Source organism: Camarhynchus parvulus, chromosome Z, assembly GCF_901933205.1.
Source record: "Camarhynchus parvulus chromosome Z, STF_HiC, whole genome shotgun sequence".
Taxonomy (NCBI): Eukaryota; Metazoa; Chordata; class Aves; order Passeriformes; family Thraupidae; genus Camarhynchus; species Camarhynchus parvulus.
Window position 1 is genome coordinate 36,502,246 of NC_044601.1, and position 25,861 is coordinate 36,528,106.

The 25,861-nt window shown below is 36.8% G+C and overlaps 1 protein-coding gene across 4 annotated transcripts in view; it reads right to left on the reverse strand.

The window, feature by feature from the left end:
* Positions 1-25,861, reverse strand: part of AOPEP (aminopeptidase O (putative)) — a 186,158-nt gene that overhangs the window by 89,150 nt on the left and 71,147 nt on the right. For 3 of the 4 annotated variants that reach the window (XM_030968819.1, XM_030968818.1, XM_030968817.1), the window contains exons 8-11: positions 20,837-20,939; positions 20,622-20,729; positions 14,507-14,550; positions 8,720-8,780 (exon numbers count right to left, since the gene is read on the reverse strand). In XM_030968819.1, the coding sequence (XP_030824679.1) occupies positions 8,720-8,780; positions 14,507-14,550; positions 20,622-20,729; positions 20,837-20,939 (316 nt within the window). Of the gene's footprint in view, positions 1-8,719; positions 8,781-14,506; positions 14,551-19,208; positions 19,293-20,621; positions 20,730-20,836; positions 20,940-25,861 lie in introns of those variants that run through there. The other variant, XR_004061498.1, reaches the window with a different exon arrangement.

A 25,861-nucleotide genomic window follows, 5' to 3' on the forward strand; every position in this document is an offset into this window, starting at 1 on the left:
ATAAGAACATATCTTAAGGTAGCTGCTATGCTTTCTTCAAATTATTTCTCAAGTATAATTCAACAATCAGTTGAATCACTTACATTTGCTGCACTCATACAGAATATACACAAAAATCTCTGTCTTCAGGTAAAAAACTAACTAAGGAGTAAGCCTCAAACTTCAGTATTTAAACAGCAATATTTTGTTCTTGGGACTAATATTTAACACCAGTTTTGAAACTAATCTAACAGATTCACTACTGAACTCTGTTATGTACTGAAGAAAATTATACCCCTTTCCTGTTTTTTGTCCAAATCATTTATGTTTGAATGAGATTTTTGTACTTAACAGATCATTCTCACTGCCAATGCCTACCAATTTACTGTATCTCAAAAAAAATGCGCATTTCACTTGTGTACTTGGTTCCAATGTTGCCATCTGCCAATATGTATTTATCATGTACATCAAGAAAAAAATTTGCAAGAAAAGGTATAACTAACAACAACAAGAAATAGCAAGTGTTAACAATCCATAGCTTTAACTTACATTCTGATCCAATAACAATTATTTTAATGCAATAAAAATGTTAGGGTACCCTCTGTAAAACTTGGGTGAAGATGTGGTAAAGATAATTCAAGAGTTTAGTAAGACCATTCTTTTAAGAAATATTTCAGTGTGGTTGGTTTGTTAGTTATTGACCATAACTCTTAACCTGTGAAGCATTTTCCTGTAGAGCTATCCCTTCACCTGTACTTTTGTCTTAGTAAAAGGAAACAGGAAATCTATAAAGCTTGTAACTGGGGCAAAAGCCAGGGCCCTTCTTAACAACATACTGCTTTAACACAAATCATATTAAGTACTTGAACTACTGCTGTAACATCCTCCAAAAATTTATAAAACCACAGAAGTACTCTACTTGCATTGATTTAGAACCCTTCAAAAATTACATTTCAGTTCAATTTTTTTAAACAGTTTTGCTATGAGTTTCCTTTGCAATCCATTTCTTCTTCAAATAGGACAATCACGGAATCACAGAATGGTGTGGATTGAAAGGGACCTTAAAGACTATATAGTCCTAACTCACCTGCCATGGGTAGGGGCATGTTCCACTAGACCAGGTTGCTCAAATCCAAGAGTTAACCATTTACAAACAAAACCAGAAATACTATTAATAAACTAATATTCACCACCAGAAGATTTCTTTTGACTGTGTATTTTGAGACATGTTGATGATTTACAAATAAGTCCATTAGTATATGGACATTAAACTACTGCTTTATCACAGCCACAAAAAGCAGTGCAGATAGGAGAAAAGAACTGGCAAAAAATAAGTGGCAAAATTTTTACCGCTGTAACTGCTGGAAGCTGTACTCCAGTGCTCATTAGAAAACATGGCATAGTAGTCTCGCAAGATACACTAAGAGTTGTACATACTCTGAAATACCTGTTGGCAATTCCAACCTTAATCAGGAAATACTGTTTAAGGTGGAACAGTGGATGAGAATTAAACTTTAATGGGAGGATAAAATAGAAAAAGGGACTAGGAGAAGGATACAGCATTGCTATAGCCTCTTTCAATTTTCTCTAATTGTGAGGTGATATTTGGGGTGTTTATCCTAAAACTGGAAGCTATTTGATCACATCACATAAGGAAAATCATGCCTAAACAACCTTAATGCTTTCTGTGATGGGACAGCTACCTGGATTGATGAGGGAAGATTGGTGTTGTCTACCTGGATTTCAGCAGGGCTTTAGACACCATTAGCCATAACAACCTCACCAGCAGGCTCAGGAAGTACAGACTACATCAGTGGGCAGTGAGTTGGACTGAGAACTGGCTGAATGGCAGATCCCAGAGGGTTGTGTTTGTTGTCACAGAGCCTAGTTGGGAGCCTGTCACCAGGGGTGTCCCCCAGGGGTCAACACTGGGTCCAGTGCTGTTCAACTGGTTCATCAGTGACTCAGACAAGGGACAGAGGCCTCCTCAGCAGGTCACTGAGTGCACAAAACTGGAAGCAGTGACCAGTACCCCAGAGTGCTGTGCAACCCTTCAGAAGGACCTGGACAAGGTAGAGAGATGGGAAGAGATAAACCATCAGATAGTCAGTAAAGGCAAATTCAGGGTCTGCAAATTCACCTGGGAAGAAATAACCCCAGATGATCAACCTGCTGGAAAGCAGATCTGGGGAGAAGGACCTGGGGGTCCTGGACAAGCTGTCCCTGAGCCAGCAGTGTGTCCTGCTGGCTGTGAAGACCAATCGTGTCCTGGGCTACATTAGTAAGAACAGTGTCAGAAGGTCAGGGGAGGTGATCCTGCCCCTCTACTCAGCCCTGGTTAGGCATATCTGGAGTGCTGTGTCCAGTTCTGGGCTCCTCAGGGCTAGAGAGACATGAAAGTCCTGGAGCGGGTCCAGAGAAAGATTAAGAAAGTGGGTAGGGAACTGGGACATCTCACTCATGAGGAAAGGCTGAGGGAGCCTCCAGAAAAGATGACTGAGAGAGGACCTCGTCAATGTCTGTGAGTATCTGAAGGGAGGGTGCCAGGAGGATTGATCCAGCTCTTCTTGGTGGTCCCGAGCAATAGCAGAAGAGGCAATAGGCAGAAACTGATGCACAGGAAGTTGCACCTGAACACGAGGAAGAAATTTACTGTTGGGTGACCAAACACTGGAACAGGCCACCCAGAAAGGTTGTGGAGTCTCCTTCACTGGAGATATTCAAGAACTGCCTGGATGCAATCCTGTGGAATGTGCTCTAGGTTGACCCTGCTTGAGTTTGGAGGTTGGACCAGATGACCCCCTGTGGTCCCTTTCAACCTGACTCATTATGTGATATTGAGACTTGTACATTACAGTGTAGGGTATATTAGGAAGTAAAAATCATGAAGGAGAAGACCAACCACTCTACTTTTCCCCCCTCCTTTTTTTTCTGAACTGGAGAGTGAATGTGGAGAAGATGATTTTCATTATACAAGATACCAACTGAAATACACAGGCAAGAAAGAAACAATATTGGAAATTTACCAGTAAATAATAGCGTGCCACTTCAAAAGCAAAAGTGATTTAAACTGGAATGAGTTAAATACGTTTAGAAGTTCATGCAATGCAGAGACTACCTAATGTTTATTGATCTACTTGTCAAACAGTGTACAACAGAGTTCAAAAAGAGGGAAAGACTTCAAGCTTATTTTTAAAAGGTTAATTACCTAAGGTAGAATAAAAAAAAAAACCAGGTAATAGTAACTGGGCAATATAAGACAAAGACAAGTTTGTGCAGAGCTGAGAAAATCTTCCTGAAGAGGCATATAGCCTTTTAGCCTTAAATTCTAATTAAATACTGCACATGCTGAAAGAAACAATAGAAATCTACTTAGGAAAGCAAATCATCATAAGCAGGTATGAAGTGGACTACAATGATTTCATAGGGGTTTTCCAGTTGTAAAGCTATTTGGTTCTTCTGATTCTGCTCCTTGCGAGCTTAACTCATCTTCTAAAGTTAGTGGTATTAACTCACTACTATTTGCACGGGATGAAAGGTTGCCATAATCCCCCAGTGAGTCAGTGCTGAGACAGAAGCACATACTGAAGTTTGCATAATTTGATAAAAGGTATTTTCAACCATGCAATATGCTTCACCTTATTTAACACCACCATGATGCATCCCCAGGAAAAAGCCCTCATGAAAGCTTGTATTTGAGAACTGCTTTCTTTTCATCTTTTATATTCCTTATTGTTTTGCATGTGAGAAAACCCTGCTCAGAAAGCCTGAAACCAACCATTGTGCAGTGGCACTCTTCCGTGTAAGAAAGAATTGGCCAGCTTATAACCACACTTTCTTTTTCATAACATTAATCTTTAATGCTTTAGAAAATAACAAATTGAAAATGTTAGGTGGTATGCAGAATTACTTTTTCATGGCAGCAAGCCAAATTCTGATTTTATTTATTCATATGACCCCCTTACATCAGCTTATTCTTGATTACTGCTGGTATATACCTGAGCCTGGAAACTAGCCCAGTATTTAGAAAAGACCAGATAACTTTTCCAAGAGTGAAACAGTAATAGAAACTGACAAATATTAAAGTTTCAATAGTTTTAAGCATATATGTATATCTATATAATCTATATCTATAAATTTGCAGTTCCCTGGATAGAGTTGGAGAGAGAGTTTGGAATGGCAAATGTAACAAAACACAAGTAAAGTTAGACAGATGGCATGACTTATGACCGTAAAGAATACAAAATGTAAAGAACGTAAGATTCCTGCTTACGTTCTGCTTACTGCAAGGAAGATGGTAAAATTGCTTCAACAGTCTGGGGAGTGTAAAGTATTTACCATTGTGTATACCTTTTGCATACCTTTTTGTACCCTTACAGTGTCCTTAAGCTAGACGTTGTTGTGAGGATAGTGAACTAAGGGATGGGCTAAGAACTCTGGTTTTAAGTGACACTTTGGTTACTGAATTTTAAAGAGTACCAGTTGCATACAGGGGATAGATCTGAATATAAACACAGAAGAGAATTCTTGAAATCACCTTGATAGCTACTGCTATAAATGAACCACTTGAGGTAAATTTTCTTTATACTCAGTGAATGACATGAATTTCCTGTCCAAAATCCACCAAAGCATGGAAATAAAAACACAGAAACACCACAGCGAGTATAAAATACAAAAATTCTTGTATGAGAGAAATATAAAGCAACCATGTTGGGACTTAAGTACAGCATGATGCACATTTCCCAATTTCATTACAAAGTATAGTCTCTCCAGTAATGAGGTTTCCTCTGCAAATGCAGTGAAGTCTTAGTATTTGTAATTTAAAACGTCATGTAATTTCTCATAGTAGGGGCTGCAGTATTAAGAGTGTTGTGCTATAGGACTCCAGAACCAGTATAACAAGGGTTATAAGCAGAAAGGTATTGAATTTGTGTGTAGGTGTAGGATGCTGCTTCTATGCCTTTGGGACATCTTTGAAGCAGATATCCAACAGCTGCTTTTCATTTCCTTCAGTACTGAAAGAAGGTAGTCACTACTGAAAGAAGTGTAGTGGATACCTCTGTCACATGACTGTGCCCAAAGGAGCTGACAAAAACCTTCCTGTGAACACACCCTAGTCCACTCACCTAAACCATATGAGAGAGACTAAATTCTGTGCCATTCCTGGACTGCTATTTATAATGCAGTTCATCTGTAGTTCATGTGCATGTAATGTACATTTATAATGTAATTCATCTGCATGTAAGTTGTGTTCTTATGTGCCTTCATACACATTCATCAAATTAGCCAGACTATTAGTTTGCTGAAATAATCTAAATACTTTTAAAGGTCCTGTAAACCACACAAATAGATCTACAGTATTTACAGTTCTGTAATCAGTAATTATAGTCATATTTACACTATAGCTACTGACATATTGAGAGCTACTAAGCAACCTCTACAGTCTGGATTTCAGGAATAAAGGCCCCTCTAATGACTGAATAAAGCAAAAAGGAAATAAGGTTTCCTATTCACTGAATGACAACTCCAGTTCTTCCAATAAAATGGAAATTGGTTCCCACAAGACCCTAGCAAGTGATGAAGACAACAAGTATAAATCACCTTATAAAGGGAAAAAAAGAGGATCCTGGGAACTACTGACTTGCCAGCTTCATCTCTGTGACTGGGAAGATCTTGCGGGACAGGGTGGTGATTTGAGACACCCAGCAGGACCTCACCAAGGCCAAGTCCTGCCTGACCAACTCAGTGGCCTTCTCTGGCTCCACTTGTGGACAAGGTGAAGGCTACAGATTTAATTTATCTGGACTTCTGTAAAGCCTTTGACACAACATCCTTCTGTCTAAATTGGAGAGGGAGAAAATCAATGGGTGGACTATTAGATGGATAAGGAAGTGATTGGCCAGTTGCATCCAGAGGGTAGTGGTCAATGGCTCAGACATCTCTGAATGGAGATCAGGGACAAGTGGGGTCCCACAGGGGTCAGTATTAAGGACCTGTGTTATTTAATATCTTCATTAATGACACAGACATAAGGATCAAGTGCACCTCAGCAAATTTGCAGTTGACACTAAGCTAAGTGGTGCTGATGACACACCTGAAGGATGGGATGCCATCCAGAGGGACCTGGACCTGGACAAGCTCAAGCTCACTGGGGTCGTGCGAATCTCCTGAGGTTTAGCAAGACCATGTGCAAGGTCGAGGCAACCCCTGGAACCAGCACAGGCTGGGGATGAACAGATGGAGAGCAGCCCTGCCCAGAAGGACTTGGGGGTGCTGGTGGGTGAGAGGCTGGACATGACCCAGCCATGGGCACTCCCAGCCCAGAGAGCCAAACGTGTCCTGGGCTGCATCCAAAGCAGCGTGGGCAGCAGGGCCAGGGAGGGGATTCTGCCCCTCTGCTCTGCTCTGGTGAGAGCCCACCTGGAACCCTGCATCCAGCTCTGGGGTCCCAGCACAGGGAGGACATGGACTGTAGGAGTGAGTCCAGAGGAGGATCACCAAGATTATAGGGATGGAGCACCTCTCCTGTGAAGAAAGGTACTGAGAGAGCTGGGTTTGTTCAGCCTGGAAAAGAGAAAGGGTGACCTAGTTGCAGCCTTCCAGTATGTGAAAGGAGCCTACAAGAAAAAATGGAAAAATGCATTTTACAGAGTATGTAGTGACAGGACAAGGGGAATGGATTCAAACTGAGACAGTAGCTTTAGATCAGATATGAGGAGGAAGTTTTTTACTATGAGAGTGGTGAGGCACTGGAACAGGTTTCCCAGAAAAGCTGTGGATGCCCCATCCCTGGAAGTGTTCAAGGCCAGGTTGGATGGGGCTCTGAGCAACCTGGTCTAGTGGAAGGTGGCCTTGCCCATGGCATGGGGATTGGAACTAGATGATCTTTAATGTCCCTTTCAACCCAAAACATTTACAATTTTATGATCAACAATATTATTTGCGGGGATGGGGGGTAGAGGGGCATGGTGGGAGAGAGAGAGAGAGAAGAGGTGAGCATCAGCTTGCTGCTGCTCAGAAGTAGAATACAAAATTAGCAAAATTTGTGTTTACATTTTTTATACAGAACAGCCAGATTACCAGAGATATCTCTGAAGTCATTAAAGAAAATTTAAAACAACTTACAAACCTGCTGGGTATGGAAATATTTCTGATACATGTTTTGTTTACACAAGCAATAGATAGTTGCAGGGTATAGTGAAACTACTCACTATTCATTCTGAGCAACTTGTGCTACTCAGGAAAACAGAGTTCAGTTTGCACATTAGTCAAAACCCTTTCCAATTATTTAATCTTCTCCTATCTTCCTAATTTGTGATTTTAAGTTGGCTGTCAGACATTAATAAAGCACATCCTCAGAAAGATATGTGTAGATAAAATGCAAGAAAACTCTTACATTTCAGGAGCCAGTTCAGCCTCTTACAGCTACAGCTATGCAACATCAATCTCTTCCATATACTTGAATCAGCTGCTTGACAATGTGTGCCATTTTTTTACCAAAAATAAAACCTTGGTTGAACATAGCATTAAAATCAAGGTCCTCTTCTAGGAAATGACTGAGCATCAAGATGCATTATATCCCTTCCTTTCCTCCCTTCTAATTAAAGTTAACTTTATTTTCAATAACTTTACAACAAAAAACAAACTCTGCCTTGATTTTACACCATATTCAAATAGTCTCAAAGCATGTTGAGCATGATCTGAGGGTACATCTTTCCCAAAAGCCTTCTACAGCATACAGGGATCCGTGGACACGCACATCTCTCAAGCTGTCAAGGGAAGAGCTCAACTACAGTGTCTGGGTACAGATCAGGTTCTCTGAGCACTGTCAGAGCTCTCCAGTTTTGTCCATTCTGCCTGCACGCATGCTCACTCAGTCTTGCTGCCTAAGCATCCGCACTTTTGCACATGGAAACCAGAATTTAACATTCTAAGTTTTAAAAGTTGCTGTTGTTTTTTTTTTTTTTTTAAATACTAATGCAAGTGGAAACAAATTCAAGTGCTAGGCAGGATAAATCACAAGCATCCTAGGGGATGCCTGCTTAGGGGAAATCAGTAAGAAACTGAGTCCTGAGAGTGCGCTAAAAATTACTTCATAAAAAATTGGGTTTTATGAAGATTAATGTGCAGATACCATTTTTTATCTCCTCCCAGTTTTGGTCCAAAATGAATAATCAGACACTTCACATAGCACAGACGCAACTAAGCATTTTCAGTTCACAGAATTTAAAATATTAAAAAAACTTCTAGCATTAAAAGCTGAAAACAAAGCTCAGTCTCAATGCTGGAACACCAGTAATAGATGTTATCTATGCAGCAGATTTATAAGCAAGTTAGAAAACTCACAAGTTATCAAAGTACAAATAATTCAACATTTAATTACTGTTGTCAGCAATGCTTTCAAGTAATTCATATTCCAACAACTGTGAACAATGCACCTTGCATTTAGTAGGCTCCATCATTATAATGTAAAGTATACTTTCATATGACTACAATATTAACTTACAGGATAAATTTTGTAAGATTTGCCCTTTGGCAGGTTTGTTGAGACCATTGTAGAAGAAAAAACCTGCAACTGGTAAAAGCTAAAGCCATACAAAGATGTGGAAAGCAGTCATTATCAAAACTGTTTATTTAATATCATACCTGTTATAAGATCAGGTAGTGATTTAAAAAATAAATAATGTAATGAGAAAATCAAGACTTCAGAAAGAACTATGACCTGGTATTTTATACTTACCTTTGGTATTCCAGAAGTATCCAGCCAGTTCTGGAAGATACTTTCTACAGTTAATCCAGACCTTAAAAAAAAAAAAAATAGAAGATATGCAAAAAATGGCAACTTTTTTCAAGTGAAAAATAACCCTGTAGAGGCTAGGCAAACCTTCTAAATTCATGTATTGGTTGTACTGAAGTGGTACAGCATTCTTGGGTTATTTTTTAATGAATAAAACCATCAGAGGTCCTATGAGCAAATTAAAGGTAGATCAGGTTTTGTGTACATAAAAGTCTAATCATAAATTTAGTGCTGATAAGGATTGATGGAGAAAGTGTTATGTGGTAAACTACATCTATGAAACATGTAAAATATGAAGGGGTGCTCTACTTCTTGTTACATGGATAAACTTGGGGTTTTAAAAAGCACTGATGGATATTAATGCTCAAAGTTACTAAACGTCTAATATACTTTAGTTTAGTCCTTTCTGCACTTTCTTTATATCCTGATTCACAGTGAAGTTATAGAATAGTCTGGAGCTTTATTTCCCTACAAAAGGAAATAGTTTGTCATTATGAAGCTATGTCATACTGAAATAACCACACACATAAGTATTTGTAAATTCAGAAACTATGTTTGCACGTTTACTTTTGTAGGCAGCTATTGTGGTATTTACTTCAACTCTTGTGGAAGACTTCCCAACTTGCAGTGAAGCCAAATAAAAAAAAATAAAATTAAAATAATAAAAAAATATTCACACATGCAAGTACTGAAAAAATGAAGTTGAGTAAGCCCTCAGTGAATAAAAATATGAGAATCAGAGCATATGTGTATGGTCCTGTGCGTGGTAATGCCTTTGTAAGATTGATTCTAATGTTCGCAGTTACTTTCACATATGTAATGTAGAGTCAACCAACAAAGCATTCATGAAAAGAACAGCCATTTCCGAGCTCCAAATCAGGAAGGCAAACAACCCAATAAACAGTTTTAACTGATCAGATGATTTAAATAATCGGCAGTCAAGAAGGAGCATTTCTACGTAGCCAGGATTCTGAATTTTCAGGAAACCACCATTGTGTGCATTAGATCACTTTATAAGTCAATTTTCTACAGAAAAGTGAACATATGTGATGCATGTGTAGTGTATTAAAATAAAAGACTAAACATCTAGACTTGTTCAAAATAAAATTTTTTGTTATTTGCTGTTGTATGAATTAAACCCAATACAGCTTAGTGTTCTAATACTGTACCAGAGCTAGGAGCTGGGAAAAATTCCCTTAGTTGCACATTTAATTTGTCATACCAAAGCATAAGAAACACAGCTTCACTATGTCAGCTAATCCCTTTTTCCCCCATCCCCAGAAACTAAACCTATAGTGTGAGAAAAAAATCTCCACAAAATAACATATTTGCTATGTACAGCTGTTTAATATACCCTCTATTTCATTTCAAAAACTGACTTTGAAGTGAGCTTTTGACACTCAGGGGAATCACACTGTTCTGACACCACACTAATCCAGGCATAAACTACTAGAAAGTTTCTCAGTCTCTCCTAAAACTTTGGCATTTTTCTCAAGAGCAAAACCAATAACACTGCTTTTTCTCTGCCTGCAGCACCCAAAGTTTCAGAAATACACCTGTTATATGAAAATATGCAATCTTCTTTGTTTGTACTTGCACACAAGTACTTTTTTAAATTCCAGATTAGGATATTCTTGTTGGCACCTATCAAAAAAGCAACTTGTTAAGGAGGCATTCACTTTTTAAAAAAATACAATAGTAATGAGCAGACTATTGCAAAGATCTGCTCTAAATCTCTTAATTGTCAATGCTGAAGAGCTATGAGGATGTTGGAAATGCTTCTGCTAAATTGTTTGACTTAGAAATAACCCCCCCAAAATTATCACAAACAGACTGCCATCTCAAAATAAGTGTCCTAGAGAAAGAACAGAGAGCCTGATATTTGTAGAGGCTGCAGTTCAGTAAGGGCATTTACCACCTGCTTATGTTGCAGTTAAGCATCTGTAAGGACTTAAATCTGGTGTTTGTGTGAATTCCTGAATGGCCTTCTGGATAAGGTATTGGACAGTGGGATCTGTGTTGAGTTGACTAGCACTAACTCTTACAAAACCAAGTTTCCTCAATTGCTTTGTACAAGAGCTCCTTACTGTAAAATGAGAACATGGTTACATCCATTATCTCATCCCTTGTCTTTTTGTTTAGATGATAAAGCCAAATCAGCCCAGGGATGATCTCCTAACATCACACACACAGTTCAGATTCAACATTTTAAAAGAAACTCTGTAAAATACTAACATTAATGATAATTTGAAAATTAACATTATAAAAGATGGCTATACATGAAGTTTTCACTGCACAAGGCTCTGAGGTACTCTACAAATTTTAACATAAACCCACTTAATGCCTAAATCAAGGAGAAAAAACACCAAAGTGTGCAACGTTTTTTTTAGGTAGAGGAAGATATAAAAGTCTACCATATGCAACTGAAAATATGCAAACAAGTATATTTGCTTCATCGTACATTTATACATGTCAGTAATTTTCAAAGTGAGCTATTCCAGCTAAATATGGAGGCATTATTAGAGCAAATCCAAACACAGTGATTAGGGATTCTGTCAACTAGACATACCTTCCTACAGATAACTTTTCTTTGGATTTTATCCAGCATATATATTTTGGCTTATTAAAGAAAAAAAAAAAAAAAAAGAGGAATCAAAACCACTGGGAATAATTTTTCACAATTATTTGCTTCAGTAGTTAGGTGCCTACAAGCCATTTGTCTCATTCAAAATCACCACATTCACAACAATGTGCATGTGAATTAAAGAAAGTAAATGTGAAATAAAGAGATACACCTATATAGCTGAGTAATTTAAAATTGCAGCACTATTTTAGTACTTAATTGACTATTTGTGAAGACATCCAAGCAATGTGGTTAGTAAACCTGGGTTATTAACAGTGCAAATAGCAGGGCTATAACACATGCCTTCCTTTGTCTATCATGTGTTATTAAAACCATAGCTTATTAGTACATTTGCTTGCTTTATTGAATAAAATTAAATAAAAAATACCAGTAGAAAACCCCTATGATCAGAACCGATCTGCTCAAAAATATTTTGCAGTCATAAAGTAGCTGCATAAGTAGCAACTCTGATTTATCTAAGACTGGTGAAACCCTCAGTTACAAGTGTAAACACTGATTCTTTGTACAGCTCACATGCTGGGCAGATGTGGAAAGGATCAGCTTGCAGCAAAGACTATGGGTGCAAGCCTTAGGGAGAATAGAGCCACTGGAGTTTTATCAAATCTAGTGCATTCTGATATACAGACACATAAGAGAGAGTTTCTTAGTGTTTTGTTTGGTTTGGTTTCTTTCAGTGTAGTGAAGTTTCAAATTTTATGACTAAATAAAATGCCTTGGTGGCACAAAATAAAAAGTAAATAAAACTTCTTGGTAGGAAGGACTGTAGATTTTCTACAGAAAGGCAGGGATAATGTGAGACTAGCTGGTGGATGCAGTATTTTAAAAGGCTTTGTAAATAGCTTTTAGGGAAGGATAACGATCAATATTTGTTTGTTGTTCTTTCCATTGGTCCTTCACTAAGACAAATAATCAGTCTTAAAGGCAAGTAGAGAAATTATAAACGACCAGAAGGTACTGCTCAGCTTATCTGATGTCAGTATTCAGCTGCAGTCCAGAAACAGAAGGATTCTGCCTCACAGTATGGATTCCTGTGGCAAACATGCCATTATAATTGAGCCAGAGCAGGAAGTGAAGTAGCTGTATAAAGTAGGCATAGAACTGTCCACCTCCAAGTACAGAAGGCAGCAAAAATCAATAAAAAGTTACATCTGGATCCTGGAGCTACTCATCACTGTGAATGTAGAAAAAAAATCTCCTTTGAATAAAAACTAAAGGAATTAAGTACTTGGAGGTGAGAATCTTTTAGATCGAGTCTCTGTATGCAATAGTAGAAAGCTAAAGTTATACTACTGCAGTGTAATAACTACAGAAAATTTCCACACTGTTTCATTGTAGTTTTCTGCCAATGTTCATCCTGTTCTCATTACAAAAGTCTCTCATAAACCAAGTTCTGCATAGAACTGTTGCCACAGCTGAGGGCAAGATTTGGTTTCATTACCTACTGCAAATGTCTCTTTACTTCTATTTATTTTTATGGTTAAGACCAGTCTCCATCACAAACTACAGTGTATTAGAGTGCTTAATATTTGTCAAGTTTGAAGTATGTAGTTTAAACAGTTTAAATTTTACTTGGTAGAACTGCACAAGCCTGAGAGGTTTTATGTGCTGCACAGTATTTTTGCTCTAATATTGAAATGCACTTCATTCCTAAATCAAACTTTGTGCAAAAAAGCAGTCATCAGGAGATGGTCTCTAAAAATACTTTATTTTTATCTTTCCTCCCTTTTTTTTCACCTCAGGTGAGTATTTCTATACTAGCTACAGAATGTATTCAAGAATGAAAAAAAAATCCTCCCAGCAGATAAGAAATAAAAGCCTTCTGTATATCAAGATTCTTTGCATTGCAGCTTATATCTGTCAAGTAATTTTGTCAATAAATTGTTCAGATATGCTATATATATGACTGTAAAATGAATTACCATATATCTGAAATTTCTTTCATGCATTCTGGAATGTGATGCATCACAAATGGAGCCACAGTTCTTTTGCATTAGTCTCATTGAAAGTTTAAGTATGGTTTTTAGGCAGAAAAATGGATGCTTTTGCAACAACATTTTGCACTGGGTTTAGAGTTCAGAAAAACACAAGTAAAAAATAAAAGGAAGGAAAACAGAAGTTTTTTTAACATGCCAATGTATAATCATACCATTAAAAAATCATTTTCACATCTATTCCATATAATATACCTCATTATATTTGGGCTAGAAACTATATTGAATTATATACAGAGAGTATTATCTACTACACCACTGGAGAATCTAAAAGTACCCAAACTAAACCTGAGATGCCACAAAACATATTTTCTCAATAGTAACTAGCTTCTCTGTTCCTCAACCATCAGGAAGGGAAGTATTTCACTAAAAAACTCAATACATTTGACCTCTTTGAATATCACCTTTTTTTTCACTCCAAAGCACTCACACAGAGTTATGAACACTTTTTCAATCCTGGCCTTCAACACTGTATTTTTCAAGTGAATATTTTTAAAAACTGTAGCATGTAAAACTCCTCTACAAAAGTCTCGCTATTTGTAGCACAGTCTAGAATAGCACAGAACAACCCAAAATATAACCTTCAAAGTGCTGCTAATGACTATCATCTTCAATCAGTCACAGTCACACAGAGGAGTATTTTGAAGGACATGTCAGGCAATTAATGCTCAATTTACATTCAAGTTTTCCATCTTTCCTCATGCAGCAGAATCTATGACTGAGAGGGCATGGTACCAGACCACGTGAAAAAATCCACCTTCTCTGATATCCCAGACTGTCAGCAAAGTTCTGGCATTCTTGCTCTAAGGCATCATGTGCCAAAAACAGCTGGCAGGGGAATCGCAGGTTAGTTTGAGCAGGCAGCTATGCCTGGCGCTTCAGATTGCATAGTGAACACACGACATCACTTCTGACCTGATATGCAAGTTAAAGGCATTGTCTGAGGAGAGCATGGTATAGGATAACCACAAGAAGTCTCATAATGTTTTGTGTATATATGTAATGGGAATCTTCAGGCTAGCACTATTTCTGGCTAGCACATATTAAAATCTTATTTCATATTTCCTTGGCTTTTCTAGCCCAGTTCTTACTTACTGTTTTTGTTTAGGAATGTCTTCCAACAGCATGCTAAGAAAATCCTGGAAAATGAACAGAGGAGCACAGTTAGTATGTTTATGAAGCCATAACCCTGTGTCTTCACTGCTAGTGAGAGATTAAAACTACAGATAACAGAATGATAAGAAAAAGTTTATATATCCACTATGGTGATATAATGACAATATAATGCATATTGTTATTTATACAATATATACTATATTGTCAGTTTTCCAATCCGCTCAAGCAAGGACTGTCAACTTTGAAAGAAAATGGGCTTGAAAAGCCTGCTGACTATTTTAACACAATTCCATGTTCCTACTTTTTTACACACATACAAATTATATTTAAAACTGTTAAAGGCTGCAGATTTACATAAAAAAGTTAAGAAACACCAAATTTAAGGGTGTTTACACTCTCTTCACTGCGCTTATGTTATCACGTTGTCCTTAATTACATTACTACATAAAGCTTTTTCTTCCTTAGGGCACATGCCTGACTAGACCACACCTACTCCTCATTCCATGACAAAATTTGCAATATTGCTGACAACCACATTAACTAAGGAGTAAATTCTTCAAATAAAAGGTAGCTAGAGTTTCTTTCATGGTTTTACAAAGACAATGCAATGCCAATGGAAGAACATTACTATCATCCTCACTTATACCAGTATGATAAGCTCTCTTAAGAAAGTTACACCTGACCTCATAAAAGGTTCTCTGGCACCCTATGTTCTACATAACTTGATTTTAATGACAATCACTTTGACAGAATACACTCCTTTGAATAATCACATAATAATAGGATTTATTAATATGAATTATTAATTTATATGCTCAATACATCTGCTTTATTAATAGTAATCTTTGTGGAGACAAGTTTCATGGACTAATAATGTTCCTCACTTCAGTATACAAGTACAAGCTGACTGTACTGTACAACAACTGCAAATTGTTGCTCTCTAAGGTCTTGAAGAATGTTTCCTGAAAGGCAGAAATCTTTTATTTATGGACCATGCCATAACAGTCAACAAGCAATACTGTTTCTCTGTCTGAGTATGGCATTGTTAGGGAATTAAAGACTGATTGCAAATTGAAACTACTTGTAACACAGTTAAGCCTTCCTTCTTTAGATTATAAGTGAGACTCAGGTTGCATTGCAGTGACTGCAAAAACTGGTTTATAACAAAAAGTAAACTACATAGTGCTGGGCTCAGTGCTGTTGTGGCAAGAACGCCATCATTAACTCTGACAGGAGTCATTTTGTCCCAGTCACAGTGTATGGCAGACATGATGCTGATGATGTGTGAAATCCTTTTTTTTTTGTATTTCATACAACTACTTGTAGTTTTGCTGTATGTAAACCTTACATTATTCTGTATATAAACAGAGAAAGACTGTCCCCTTCCACTTGTGGAAGTTTTGCTGGAGATACAAAGTAAGCTTACATGTAAATAAAGGATATGGTATAAGAAAGTTCATAGTTAGAGCTATTTCAAAAGTGTGTGAATAGTAAACCTGAAGTGATTATCCTTCACTTTGTTTGCACTGTGTATATATTAATGCAGCTAGATTCCCTGGTTAGATTCCATCAACTTTTCATCATCAATCACACAGTAGATAGTTTTATAATCTGCATACTATACTATGAAATTAAGCATCTCCTGTGTTTTCCAAACGTCAAGAAAAAGGCACTGGCATTCTACAGGCCTTCTTAAAATTAGGATTAACCAATCATATCTTATTTTAACTGTTCAAATTTCAATGTTCCAAAACAGAGTAGGAAAGGAAATTACCACTTACCTCATATTAGCATGGCTTTTAACATTTGCCTATTATCAAGTCTGCATGACACATCTCATTATAGGTCTGACTTTTCAGCTGTTTATAATTTTGTCATTTTAACCATCTAGAGTGAAATTTTACTCGCAGGCTACTTTTTCTTCCTCCACAGATGAAATGGTTCAGAAATGTCCAGGAGAAAAGTCAGAGGATAATGTGGGGGTTTTTAAGATTTGATGGCACTTCTTTAAGATGCTTTAGTTATTTTATATTTTGAAGGAAATACTTGTGGATGACTATGGTAATCATAACTAAATTCTGGATCAGACTATAAAGCAAATCAGAATTTGGTTTTTTTTTTTGTTTTTGTTGCAAGTAATTCGGTGAAGGTATAAAGAACATAGGAGTTATAAACTACATGCTACCACTGTGCTGCAACATTAACAAACTGATTAAATAATATCACTTTCTTATATATTCCTGTTCTTACCTGGCTAGAGACCCCAAGGCTAGAAAACAACTTTTCTGTATATAAAGAAGCTGTTATTCTGCAGTTTGCGGAATTCTATTGACATTTGGCCAAGTTGAAAAAAACATTTAAAAAATTAATTCAACACATTTACTAAGGATCTGCTAGCCCCTCAATTTAACTCTGGGCTTCTCCTGGGCAGATCAAATCTGGGTACAGACATTAATTTGACAACAAAGAGAAATTTTCTTTGCTCTGTTAATGGATGTACTGTGTCTGAGTTAGAAGAAAGAAGAGCCAGGACCCAAAAACTGAGAAGTAGGTTGAAAGAAGTAACTGGAAATGGAGACTAGTTAAAGCATTAACTAGATATATGTGGTGTTAGAAGACCTTTTGTTTCATACCAAAAGATGTTTTATTACTACTCCAACTTTTGTCCTGAGCAATGGCCTGGAAGTTTCTACTCTTGAACTGGTTTGGAGCATCAGGCAAATACCTCTTCCTGATTACACATATTGATATCAAAAAAAGAACACTCAATATTAAAAGACGAGTTATGTCTTCATATTAAAACCTCAAATCAAGACATTTCAAGTACTCTACAACCAACAGATACTTTTGTTTAAATTCTCTGACTGGAATAAAATGGGGTGGATAAAAACAGTGGAGATGTCATGACTGAAACTGATAGTCCAAATGGACATTCACTTGGCAACAAATAAACTTTGACTACACATACATCCAGTTCCTTGAAGGAATTATCCACTCAAAGTTAAACTATTCCTAAAAAATATGCAGTTTGTAAATGACATAACTAAGTGGCAAATTTTAATTTGTCCCTTCTGGGTGGGAAAAATAAACAGTGAGCACCCTTCTAGATTCCTGTTTATTTGGAATTCCTTCCCTAGACATTCTTCTGACTTTTGTTGACAATCCCAGACTGCACCTTCAAAGAGACAACTTCCTGTCTAGGGTAAGCAAGACTCCCCCCACTATATGTTTTATTATCAGGCCACAATCATCAGCCAGACAGCTTAACAGTGTAAGCCCCAGGTAATGCAACCTCTGTCTAGCTTTAGTCAAATGTCAGTTTGTTGCCCATTATAACAGACAGAACCACATGAAAACCAAACTCCACAAACAATTCCGTTTCCAAGGTGTTTTTATTTCAAGATGAAATGGAGCAACAGTTTTAACTCTGTTAGGCGTACCAGCAACTTGCACTTCTTTCTTTCTATTTATAGTCAAAACACTCCAGTCATTATTTTAAAAGTTTGCTCAAAGCAATTAGTAAGTGAATTCTCTCGTAAAAATAAAAATGGAATATTTTTTTAACCCTTCTCAAAGATTCCAGATTTGCATTACTCATCTGTTGCTAACTCAACTAAAATAAAGCTACTATTAAAAATCTACTAAGGATGCAAGCAAAATGAAGGAAAAAGGTAAACTGATTAATGTTCAACATCTGAAGTAATTTCCTTGCACCTGCAGCTCCCATCTGGGAAAATTACTACAAACACCGCTTAAAACACGACTAGTATTCATAATGTGGGGAATTTTTCACTGTTTTGCTTTCCCTCATTCCCATAATTCCTAAACCTGGGAACTTTTACAGTTATTCTGGACAAGGTGAAAGTATAGCACTATAATATTTAAACTTGCCATCTGCACCTCTATTTATTTTTAATCTTTTATTAATTTAATCACTGACAGCATGTTTGTTCAAGAAGGATCTTGAATAAGAAACTTTGTACTAACTTGACGTCATTGCTTCTGCATTTACAGATCCTGCTGTGCTTCCTTATCTACCTATATCAGACCCCAACAAAAACCACAATGCTAAAGATTTCTTACAAAGACAGAAAATGCATTTTAATTGGATATAAGCCTATCACATTTGCATTTTTCAGTGACCAAAAACCAGTATTACATTAAGGTTCTCTTCCCAATAATTTCAGTAGGAGCTGGATTTAGTCTGATAGACAAGGTAAAAGCACAAAAGTGAACAATAGAAGTTTTAATGTACCACACTCTTTCTCCACCACATTGTATTTCTAAATGAAGAAAAGTACCCTTCTTTTTCTTTACATATTAAGCACATAGTTATGGACATATTGCACGTATCCAAATAAAAAGTAGCTGAAGAAACAAAAGCTTAACTTTTGCTCCAATGATTCAATAACAAAACACTGAGCAGTTTTTTTATCCAATAACCAAAGTGGATGTTTCTGTGTGTAGTATTTAATCTTAGGAGACCAGAGTAGGTAAGCTACGAATTGACACTTCATAGCCAGACAAAGGGAGAAGTTGCTAGTGTACGTGCTAGCTAGCTACCATGGCTAGTAGTACAGTCTGCTGAATATTTTGCAGCATTCAAACAGTCTACTGACACAATTCACCCCACATCAACCAGGAGCAACAATCTAACATTTTCTTACCAAAATCTGAGTACCTTTCTTACCACCAGCTTAAAACACTGGGCTTCTTCTTGTTGTTAGCAGTCTTATGACTTCTGTAATTTTCAAAATTCTTCCAGCTGTGTAATAGTGAGGGATAATTTTTATGATTTTGGATACCGTAATATAGACAAGGCTCATATAGTCATTGGCATTTTCTGCACTATGCCAAATGCAGCTGGTTACAGTCTCAATTGGCACAGGAAACAGCTGCAGCAGTGTTAACTCCCTTAAAACCCCAAACATGCTTCCACAGGGCAGAAATGCTGAGTTAAGAGCTACTGCTCCTAACTTCTGGGTGACTTGACATACAAAAGAAATCACCAGTCCGTAAGCTATTTGTAAGATACCTGGGCATACATCTCACCCTCTAAGAGTAAAATTCAAAACAGAATGCATGCAAGCAAAAAACACTGTGGCTGGAAGAAACAGCAAGTGTTAGACTTCAGTTACACAAAATCAGAGGCCCTCACTCAGTGTTTCAAGGAAACATTTATCACTGTCCTGAATATCCTCAAAAATTTCAAGCATAAGACCTTTCAACCTTCAGCAAAGAAGGTGGTTTCAGAAGGTCACTCATAGCCCTTCTCTCTTCTCTTCCCTTGCCTCTCACTGTCATCACACTGCTCTTCTAGCAATGCTAAATATTTGTTGTGTTGTGGGTTTTCTTCCAGGCGTGTTTTTTACCACAATGAGTTCAGTGACCTGGTTCACAGACACTCCCACGAATGGTTGTTTTCACAGCATTCCTGAAGCTGCATTGCTATTTGTGTAAGCTGGATTCATCACTAGTGACAGGATTCCTAGAACTTTGGGCTCAGAGAGCTATGTAATTTTCTAAATCAAAACAAAACTAGAGCCAGTAGTTACATGACTTTTACAGAAAGATCTAGCAGGAGGTAAATTTCTACTTATAACCCTACTTGGCTTTGTCCTTATAAGAAATATGGTGAAATTAGAAGCATTGAATGAAACAGCATGCAGGGAGAAAGAAAATAAATAAAATAAAACAAATATATTCAGAAGTATAATTTCTTCTCTTTCAGAAACAGAGAGGAATCAGGGAAAAGACTTGACTGATCACAACCAAAAACCACAAGCTAAAAGATCACAGGCAATAATTCCAGTATGGTAAATGACCCTTTCTTTGAGAACATCAGTACCTATTTACATGAGCCTTTTGAAGTATAATGTTAAAAAAATATCCCTCATTGTTTATATTATTGGATACTAGCAGGGTGTGATTGAAGTGTCACTGCTAAAAATGTTCTGCCCTCTACCAGGTGGGAATTTTACCTATATTGCCAAATTACAATTGCCTCTCCCCTTACATCACCACCAGATTTAGGCAGCCAATCCAAACATTTGGGTTGTTTGTTTTTCCCAAAGGTGAGGAAGAAGCACAATACCTGAGAAAGGACGAGCTGCCCATGGAACTTAACGACAAATTTCCGTAAAGATGCAAGGTATGAGACCTCTCCTATTTTCCTTGCCAGAGATCGTAAAAGAAAATAACCCTGCAAAAAGTTAAGGCAGAAGCTATGAATTTTCTGATATCTAGAAGACTGAAGTTTTTATGATATTCATAAAGCAATCTCAGTAAAAATCAGCTGACAACACTCACCTTCAAATAATGAACTTGCATAAAGATTTTTTCTGCTTTAAGACCATATTTGACAACAGAGGCTCCAGACTCACTCACTTCTCCTGTACTCTCCTTTTTGGGCCTTAAATGGAAACACACTAATTAAGTTTTGGATAAGTAAGTAAAGAAATAAGTCATACATTACAGGTTCTGATAGTTGAAAGCATTGTGTGGCATAGTAACTTTAAAAACCTGTGACTAGTTTAGTCTTTTTCTTCAGCATAAGTATATAAGTTGACTTAGACAGTCTAACAAGTCAATTTTCTTCTAAATAAAATTCATCAGTAGGTTGGTATAGTCTTTTTACAGCCAGCATGACACCAAGTTGCATGTCATTTTCCAGTGCAGACACCTTATGAGCAAAGAGAAAAAAAAATAAACAAAACCAACATTTTAAGGGAATGGGAAGTGAAGTCACTACATTCAACTAGAGCTTTCTCTTTTTTTTACCTGAACTTTAGCTTAACAGCTTACATGACTATCCTTGCAAGAATAACCTCTTTCATTTGCATTCAATTGACTGCTGCAGAAAGTGTTCTGATTTTCATTTTTCCCTTTGGGTTGGAAGAAATGTAGTTCAAATATTAAAAGAAGAAGTATTTTGCACCCAGGTTTGAGGTTTACAGACAATAATGTCTAGGAAAAAAATACTACTCACTGCCTGATTTAAAATGCAATACAGTATCTGGTATGCCACAAATCTACAACAGTTAAGTGTGGAGGACTTTTAGGCTCTAAAGAGCACAGACTGAAACTAAAAAGAAACTGTACAAGCATTTTTTCTTCATTTGTAAGAAGTGCCTTCACAGGCATAGTACTGAAGAACATCTAGATGTTATTCGTCCATTCAGAAAGCATCCCAACTAACAGTAGTCTGAGAACAGTTGCCTGTCTTAGGAGCCTAACCCTGTGACTAGAACAACCTCTCCAATTCTAAATGTAGATTTTGAAATGGCCAGTCGTCAAAACCAAATGTCCTTCCTTTCATTTCTGCAGAATAGGGGAAATATGGGCCACAGCAAGGCAAGATCCTTCAAACCACACCACTCATGCAGGAATGATTTCAAGAGCTTTGTGATCAAATTTTTTCCATATCTGTGTCTCATTTGACGGAAGGGTTATTCCTTTTTTATATCTGTGTCAGAGTTTCTTATTAAAGTTGTGTCCAGAGTGCTAAATCAGGGTATTTTTTAGATAATATGACAGATATTTTTTCATGCCTGTGCACACAAAATCCACTATACACAAAATTTTCATAAAATGTAATTGTTTGAAATAAAATAGAGAGAAAAAGCCAGATTGAATTTTACATTGTGTTTCTGACACAGTCCTCTTCCATTCATAAATATCTTTCCAGTAAGATCTTCCCTCAACATTGAAAGAACAATACCAGTAATTGTTTTCTTATTCTATGGCAACTCCAGTTCTTTCAGGCTGTGTAAACGTTGCAGACCCACTGTAGGAAAGCAGAAATCCAGCTATTTCTCTTCTGGATCAGTCTCCTGGAAGGAAGACCTGCTGACATTCCATACATGACTTTTCATCCATACATGACTTCTCTGCATACATAAAACATAAAAACTGCTTCATTTCTCTTAATAAATAGCCCCGTCTATTGCCTTTGAAAAGTGGAGTTTGAGCACAGGCTACAGAATCCACACTAAATTGAAATCTTTCTCATAATCACAATTATTCTAAATTAGGCAACCATACTTCCTTCCTCCTCTGACTTTGTGCATGTGTAAATCCTAGGACTGACCAGAAAGAAGTATTGCATCTGGATGATGGTAGTGAAGAATTCCATACAGAAAACATATACACATTCCTCTGCAAAGGCTGTATATATATTCTTGAAAATGTCTGTAAAGGAGTGTAACTATTTAGAATGTAACCCTGTTCTCTGCTATCAGGACTTCAGAACAATATTTTAAAGCAATGCTTATTGTATTTACCAGATATTCAAAGTACAAAGATTGAAAACTTGTTACACTGACCTACAAAAGCTGCATCTAATCTGGTAGCTAAAGTCTACCATAATGCTGAAGGCAAGCTGTCTCAAAATATTCAAGATGCGATCTGGCACATTTTAGATACTGGAAAATGTCTGAAGGAGGTAGAAGATGTTGTTTTCTATTTGCTGGGCAGATGAGTACATCACCCTAGTAAAAGTACAATGCACTGTGATGTCCTTGGTAATTAAATGCTCTGATGAGCCAGGTGGTCATGAAAACTTACACAGAGACTGTGAGAGACCATCTGAAAGCACATTTCCTATCAGATAGAATAAAACTCTTTAAACACCTACAGAGCAGTCAGAGGCATTGCTTCAGGACAGAATGGACCTGACACAAGTGGAGAGAACTCAGAGACTAATTTAGAGCTAGATATCAACACTGGCTTGACTTAAGGAATAACCACAAGACACAGTTCAGCCATGAGGTCCAGGAGATGAAACAAATGTCAACACCAGCTTTATTCTGCAGAACAGAAAGCTCTTCTTTGCTTTCCTAAGAGGAGAGATTAGAGTGCTGGATGAGAGTGCTGGTGTTCATGATAACCAGCAAAATATGTGCCAAGATCTTTTTCATAGGTGCTTTTATCCCTGCAGGTTTCTTTCAAATTCTGTGAGAAAACAGGTACAGGTCTGTTGGAAGTCTCATCCTGTATGAGCATAGCTGTGCCACAAATTCCTTCTTCAATGTTAAGATTTGTTTGTGCTGCCTTTCAGAGCTGCTACCTGTTGAAAAGACACTTATCCAATTTCTTTCTTACCTGACCTCTTTTTTTACAGGTAGCTTATGACATGCTACTTACTATAACATATTACCAAGTACCCATAATAAGAAGAAACATCAGGCTGATCATCAGTTTGCTGAGTGGCTTTCATCCAGTCTAAAAAGATATTCATTTGATGGATCAAAAATTGATAGGACCAGCTGGTAAGTTTGGGGCAGATTTTTCCAGTTGTCAGGAGAAAGCACAAATGATATATGATCATCAGAGAACAAAAAAAGTAATGGAAGAATGAGCTTGTGCTTGGGAAGAGTGAGTTGGTTGATTTTTTTCCTTCCTGAAATGATTGGCAAGAAGAAACAAATAGTTATAATTTAAGTTTAAAATTCTGTATAAAAACACAAGTTAGAACCAGCCCAAGCCTCAGTACAGACTCACAACCCAGACCAAGAGCCGGGACTGAGATTTTCTCTCTTACATGCCAGTTTTGGACAGCACGAGAACATATTTTCAGAAGGATGAAGAAAAGAAAAAAACTCCCGATAAATGTGCAAAAAGAGAATTTATTCGTGTCCATGCCACAAAAATAGTAGAAAATATTTATATCTGACTGAAATAAGTAAGAAGTCATTAAATGCAATCACAAGGAACTAGAGATATCAGAGAAGAAGAAATGGCCAGAATCACAAAGTGATATGATGTGCCTAGCCTGAAGTGTTTGTTGGAGACACATTTTTCAAATGAGAAATTACCTTTTCACTCTTTTGTATTAGCATTAGGAATAATACTATCCAAAAGGTAATAAAAATGCTTATTATTATGTCAAATAAATGTGCAAGTCAATAAAAAGCGTAAGTTTCATTTTCAAAATAAGTCATTCCTTCCTGAGTTTCAAACTACAAAGGGTTAGGACCCTTAGAAAAATTATTTTGAAAGTTTACACCACATAACATTTGATTAAAAGTAACAGCTATATAAATACAAAAGACAACAAATGTGATTTTGAAAATGGAAAACACTTATCCAGATAAGCATCATATCCCAAGAACCAATATTTAATTTTTTTTTTTTTTAGTATTAAATATTTAAAGCAAACAAAAACGTCATGTAAATTGGTAGCTGTGTTGGCAGCAACTCTATAACAACTAGTGATTAAGTTTGCTTTTGCATTTTCAACTATGGTCAAATTACGCACCTGAATATTTACACGACAGTGTAACTTCATTGACTCTGCTTACACAATTCATCAGTAAACATAAAGTAAAACAGATCAGTGGAAGACTACAGTTACACAGATGGTGATATGCTTTTGGATTACATGAGGCCTTGGAGAGGAACTTCAATGTTGGTGAGCACTCTCTAGGGTGTCCAAATATAATAGAGCCTTTTAGGTTCTACTGGACAAGCACAAGAAGAAGGGAAGACCTTAAACAAATGAAATGGCAACAGTCTTCCAAAAATATTTAAAAGTTGATAATCTAGAAGATGGGTATCAATTTATTCTTCACTTCCACTTGGTGAAAGAAAGAAATGAAATCTACATTGTTTGAAATAAACAGGATTTCAGTTATGCATTAGGAAGCAATTTTTAACTCAACACTATCTGATTGAGACAGCTTGTCTCTCTTATGAAAACTTTTTTATTGGAGCCTTCTAAGAACATGTTAGTAAGAACCCACTTAGGATGGTCTGTGTATACTATCTTTATTTCAGAGCAGGAGAATAGACTACATAATTGTTTGAAATCTGTCCCTGCACTTCCATGATTTGGTCAGAAATCATGGCTAATTTGAACTAGAATTAGTAAACTCATTATTCTTGGTTGAAGATGGTGAGAAGACAAACTGTAGAAGCTCAGTGGATCTTGAATTAGACAGACACTCAAGATCAAAGACTGTTTGAAAATTCCTAACACACCAATCAGAACAGAATATTAATCACTGGCAAAGGAAGACTGTCTTTAGCTCTCTATAAAGGAGCCTTGAGTTTAGCATCTGATACCTAAAGACCAAAAATCTATTTTAAATATAACTATTAGAAATTTCTAATTAGAAAGGAGGTTTATAAAGTTTATATGTTATACTTTTTCCTTGTTTTTTAAAGCTTCATTCAGCTTGGCAGTTAAATACCATACTAATGTATGTACTTGTCTTCAGCTACAGAAAATGACTCTGTTATAACTTTCAACAGTGAACTTTTCAGGAAATGGTTTTTTCTTTTTTCCGTGAATAGAAGCTCTTGTAAACTGCTCAGAGACATTTCATATTAAGA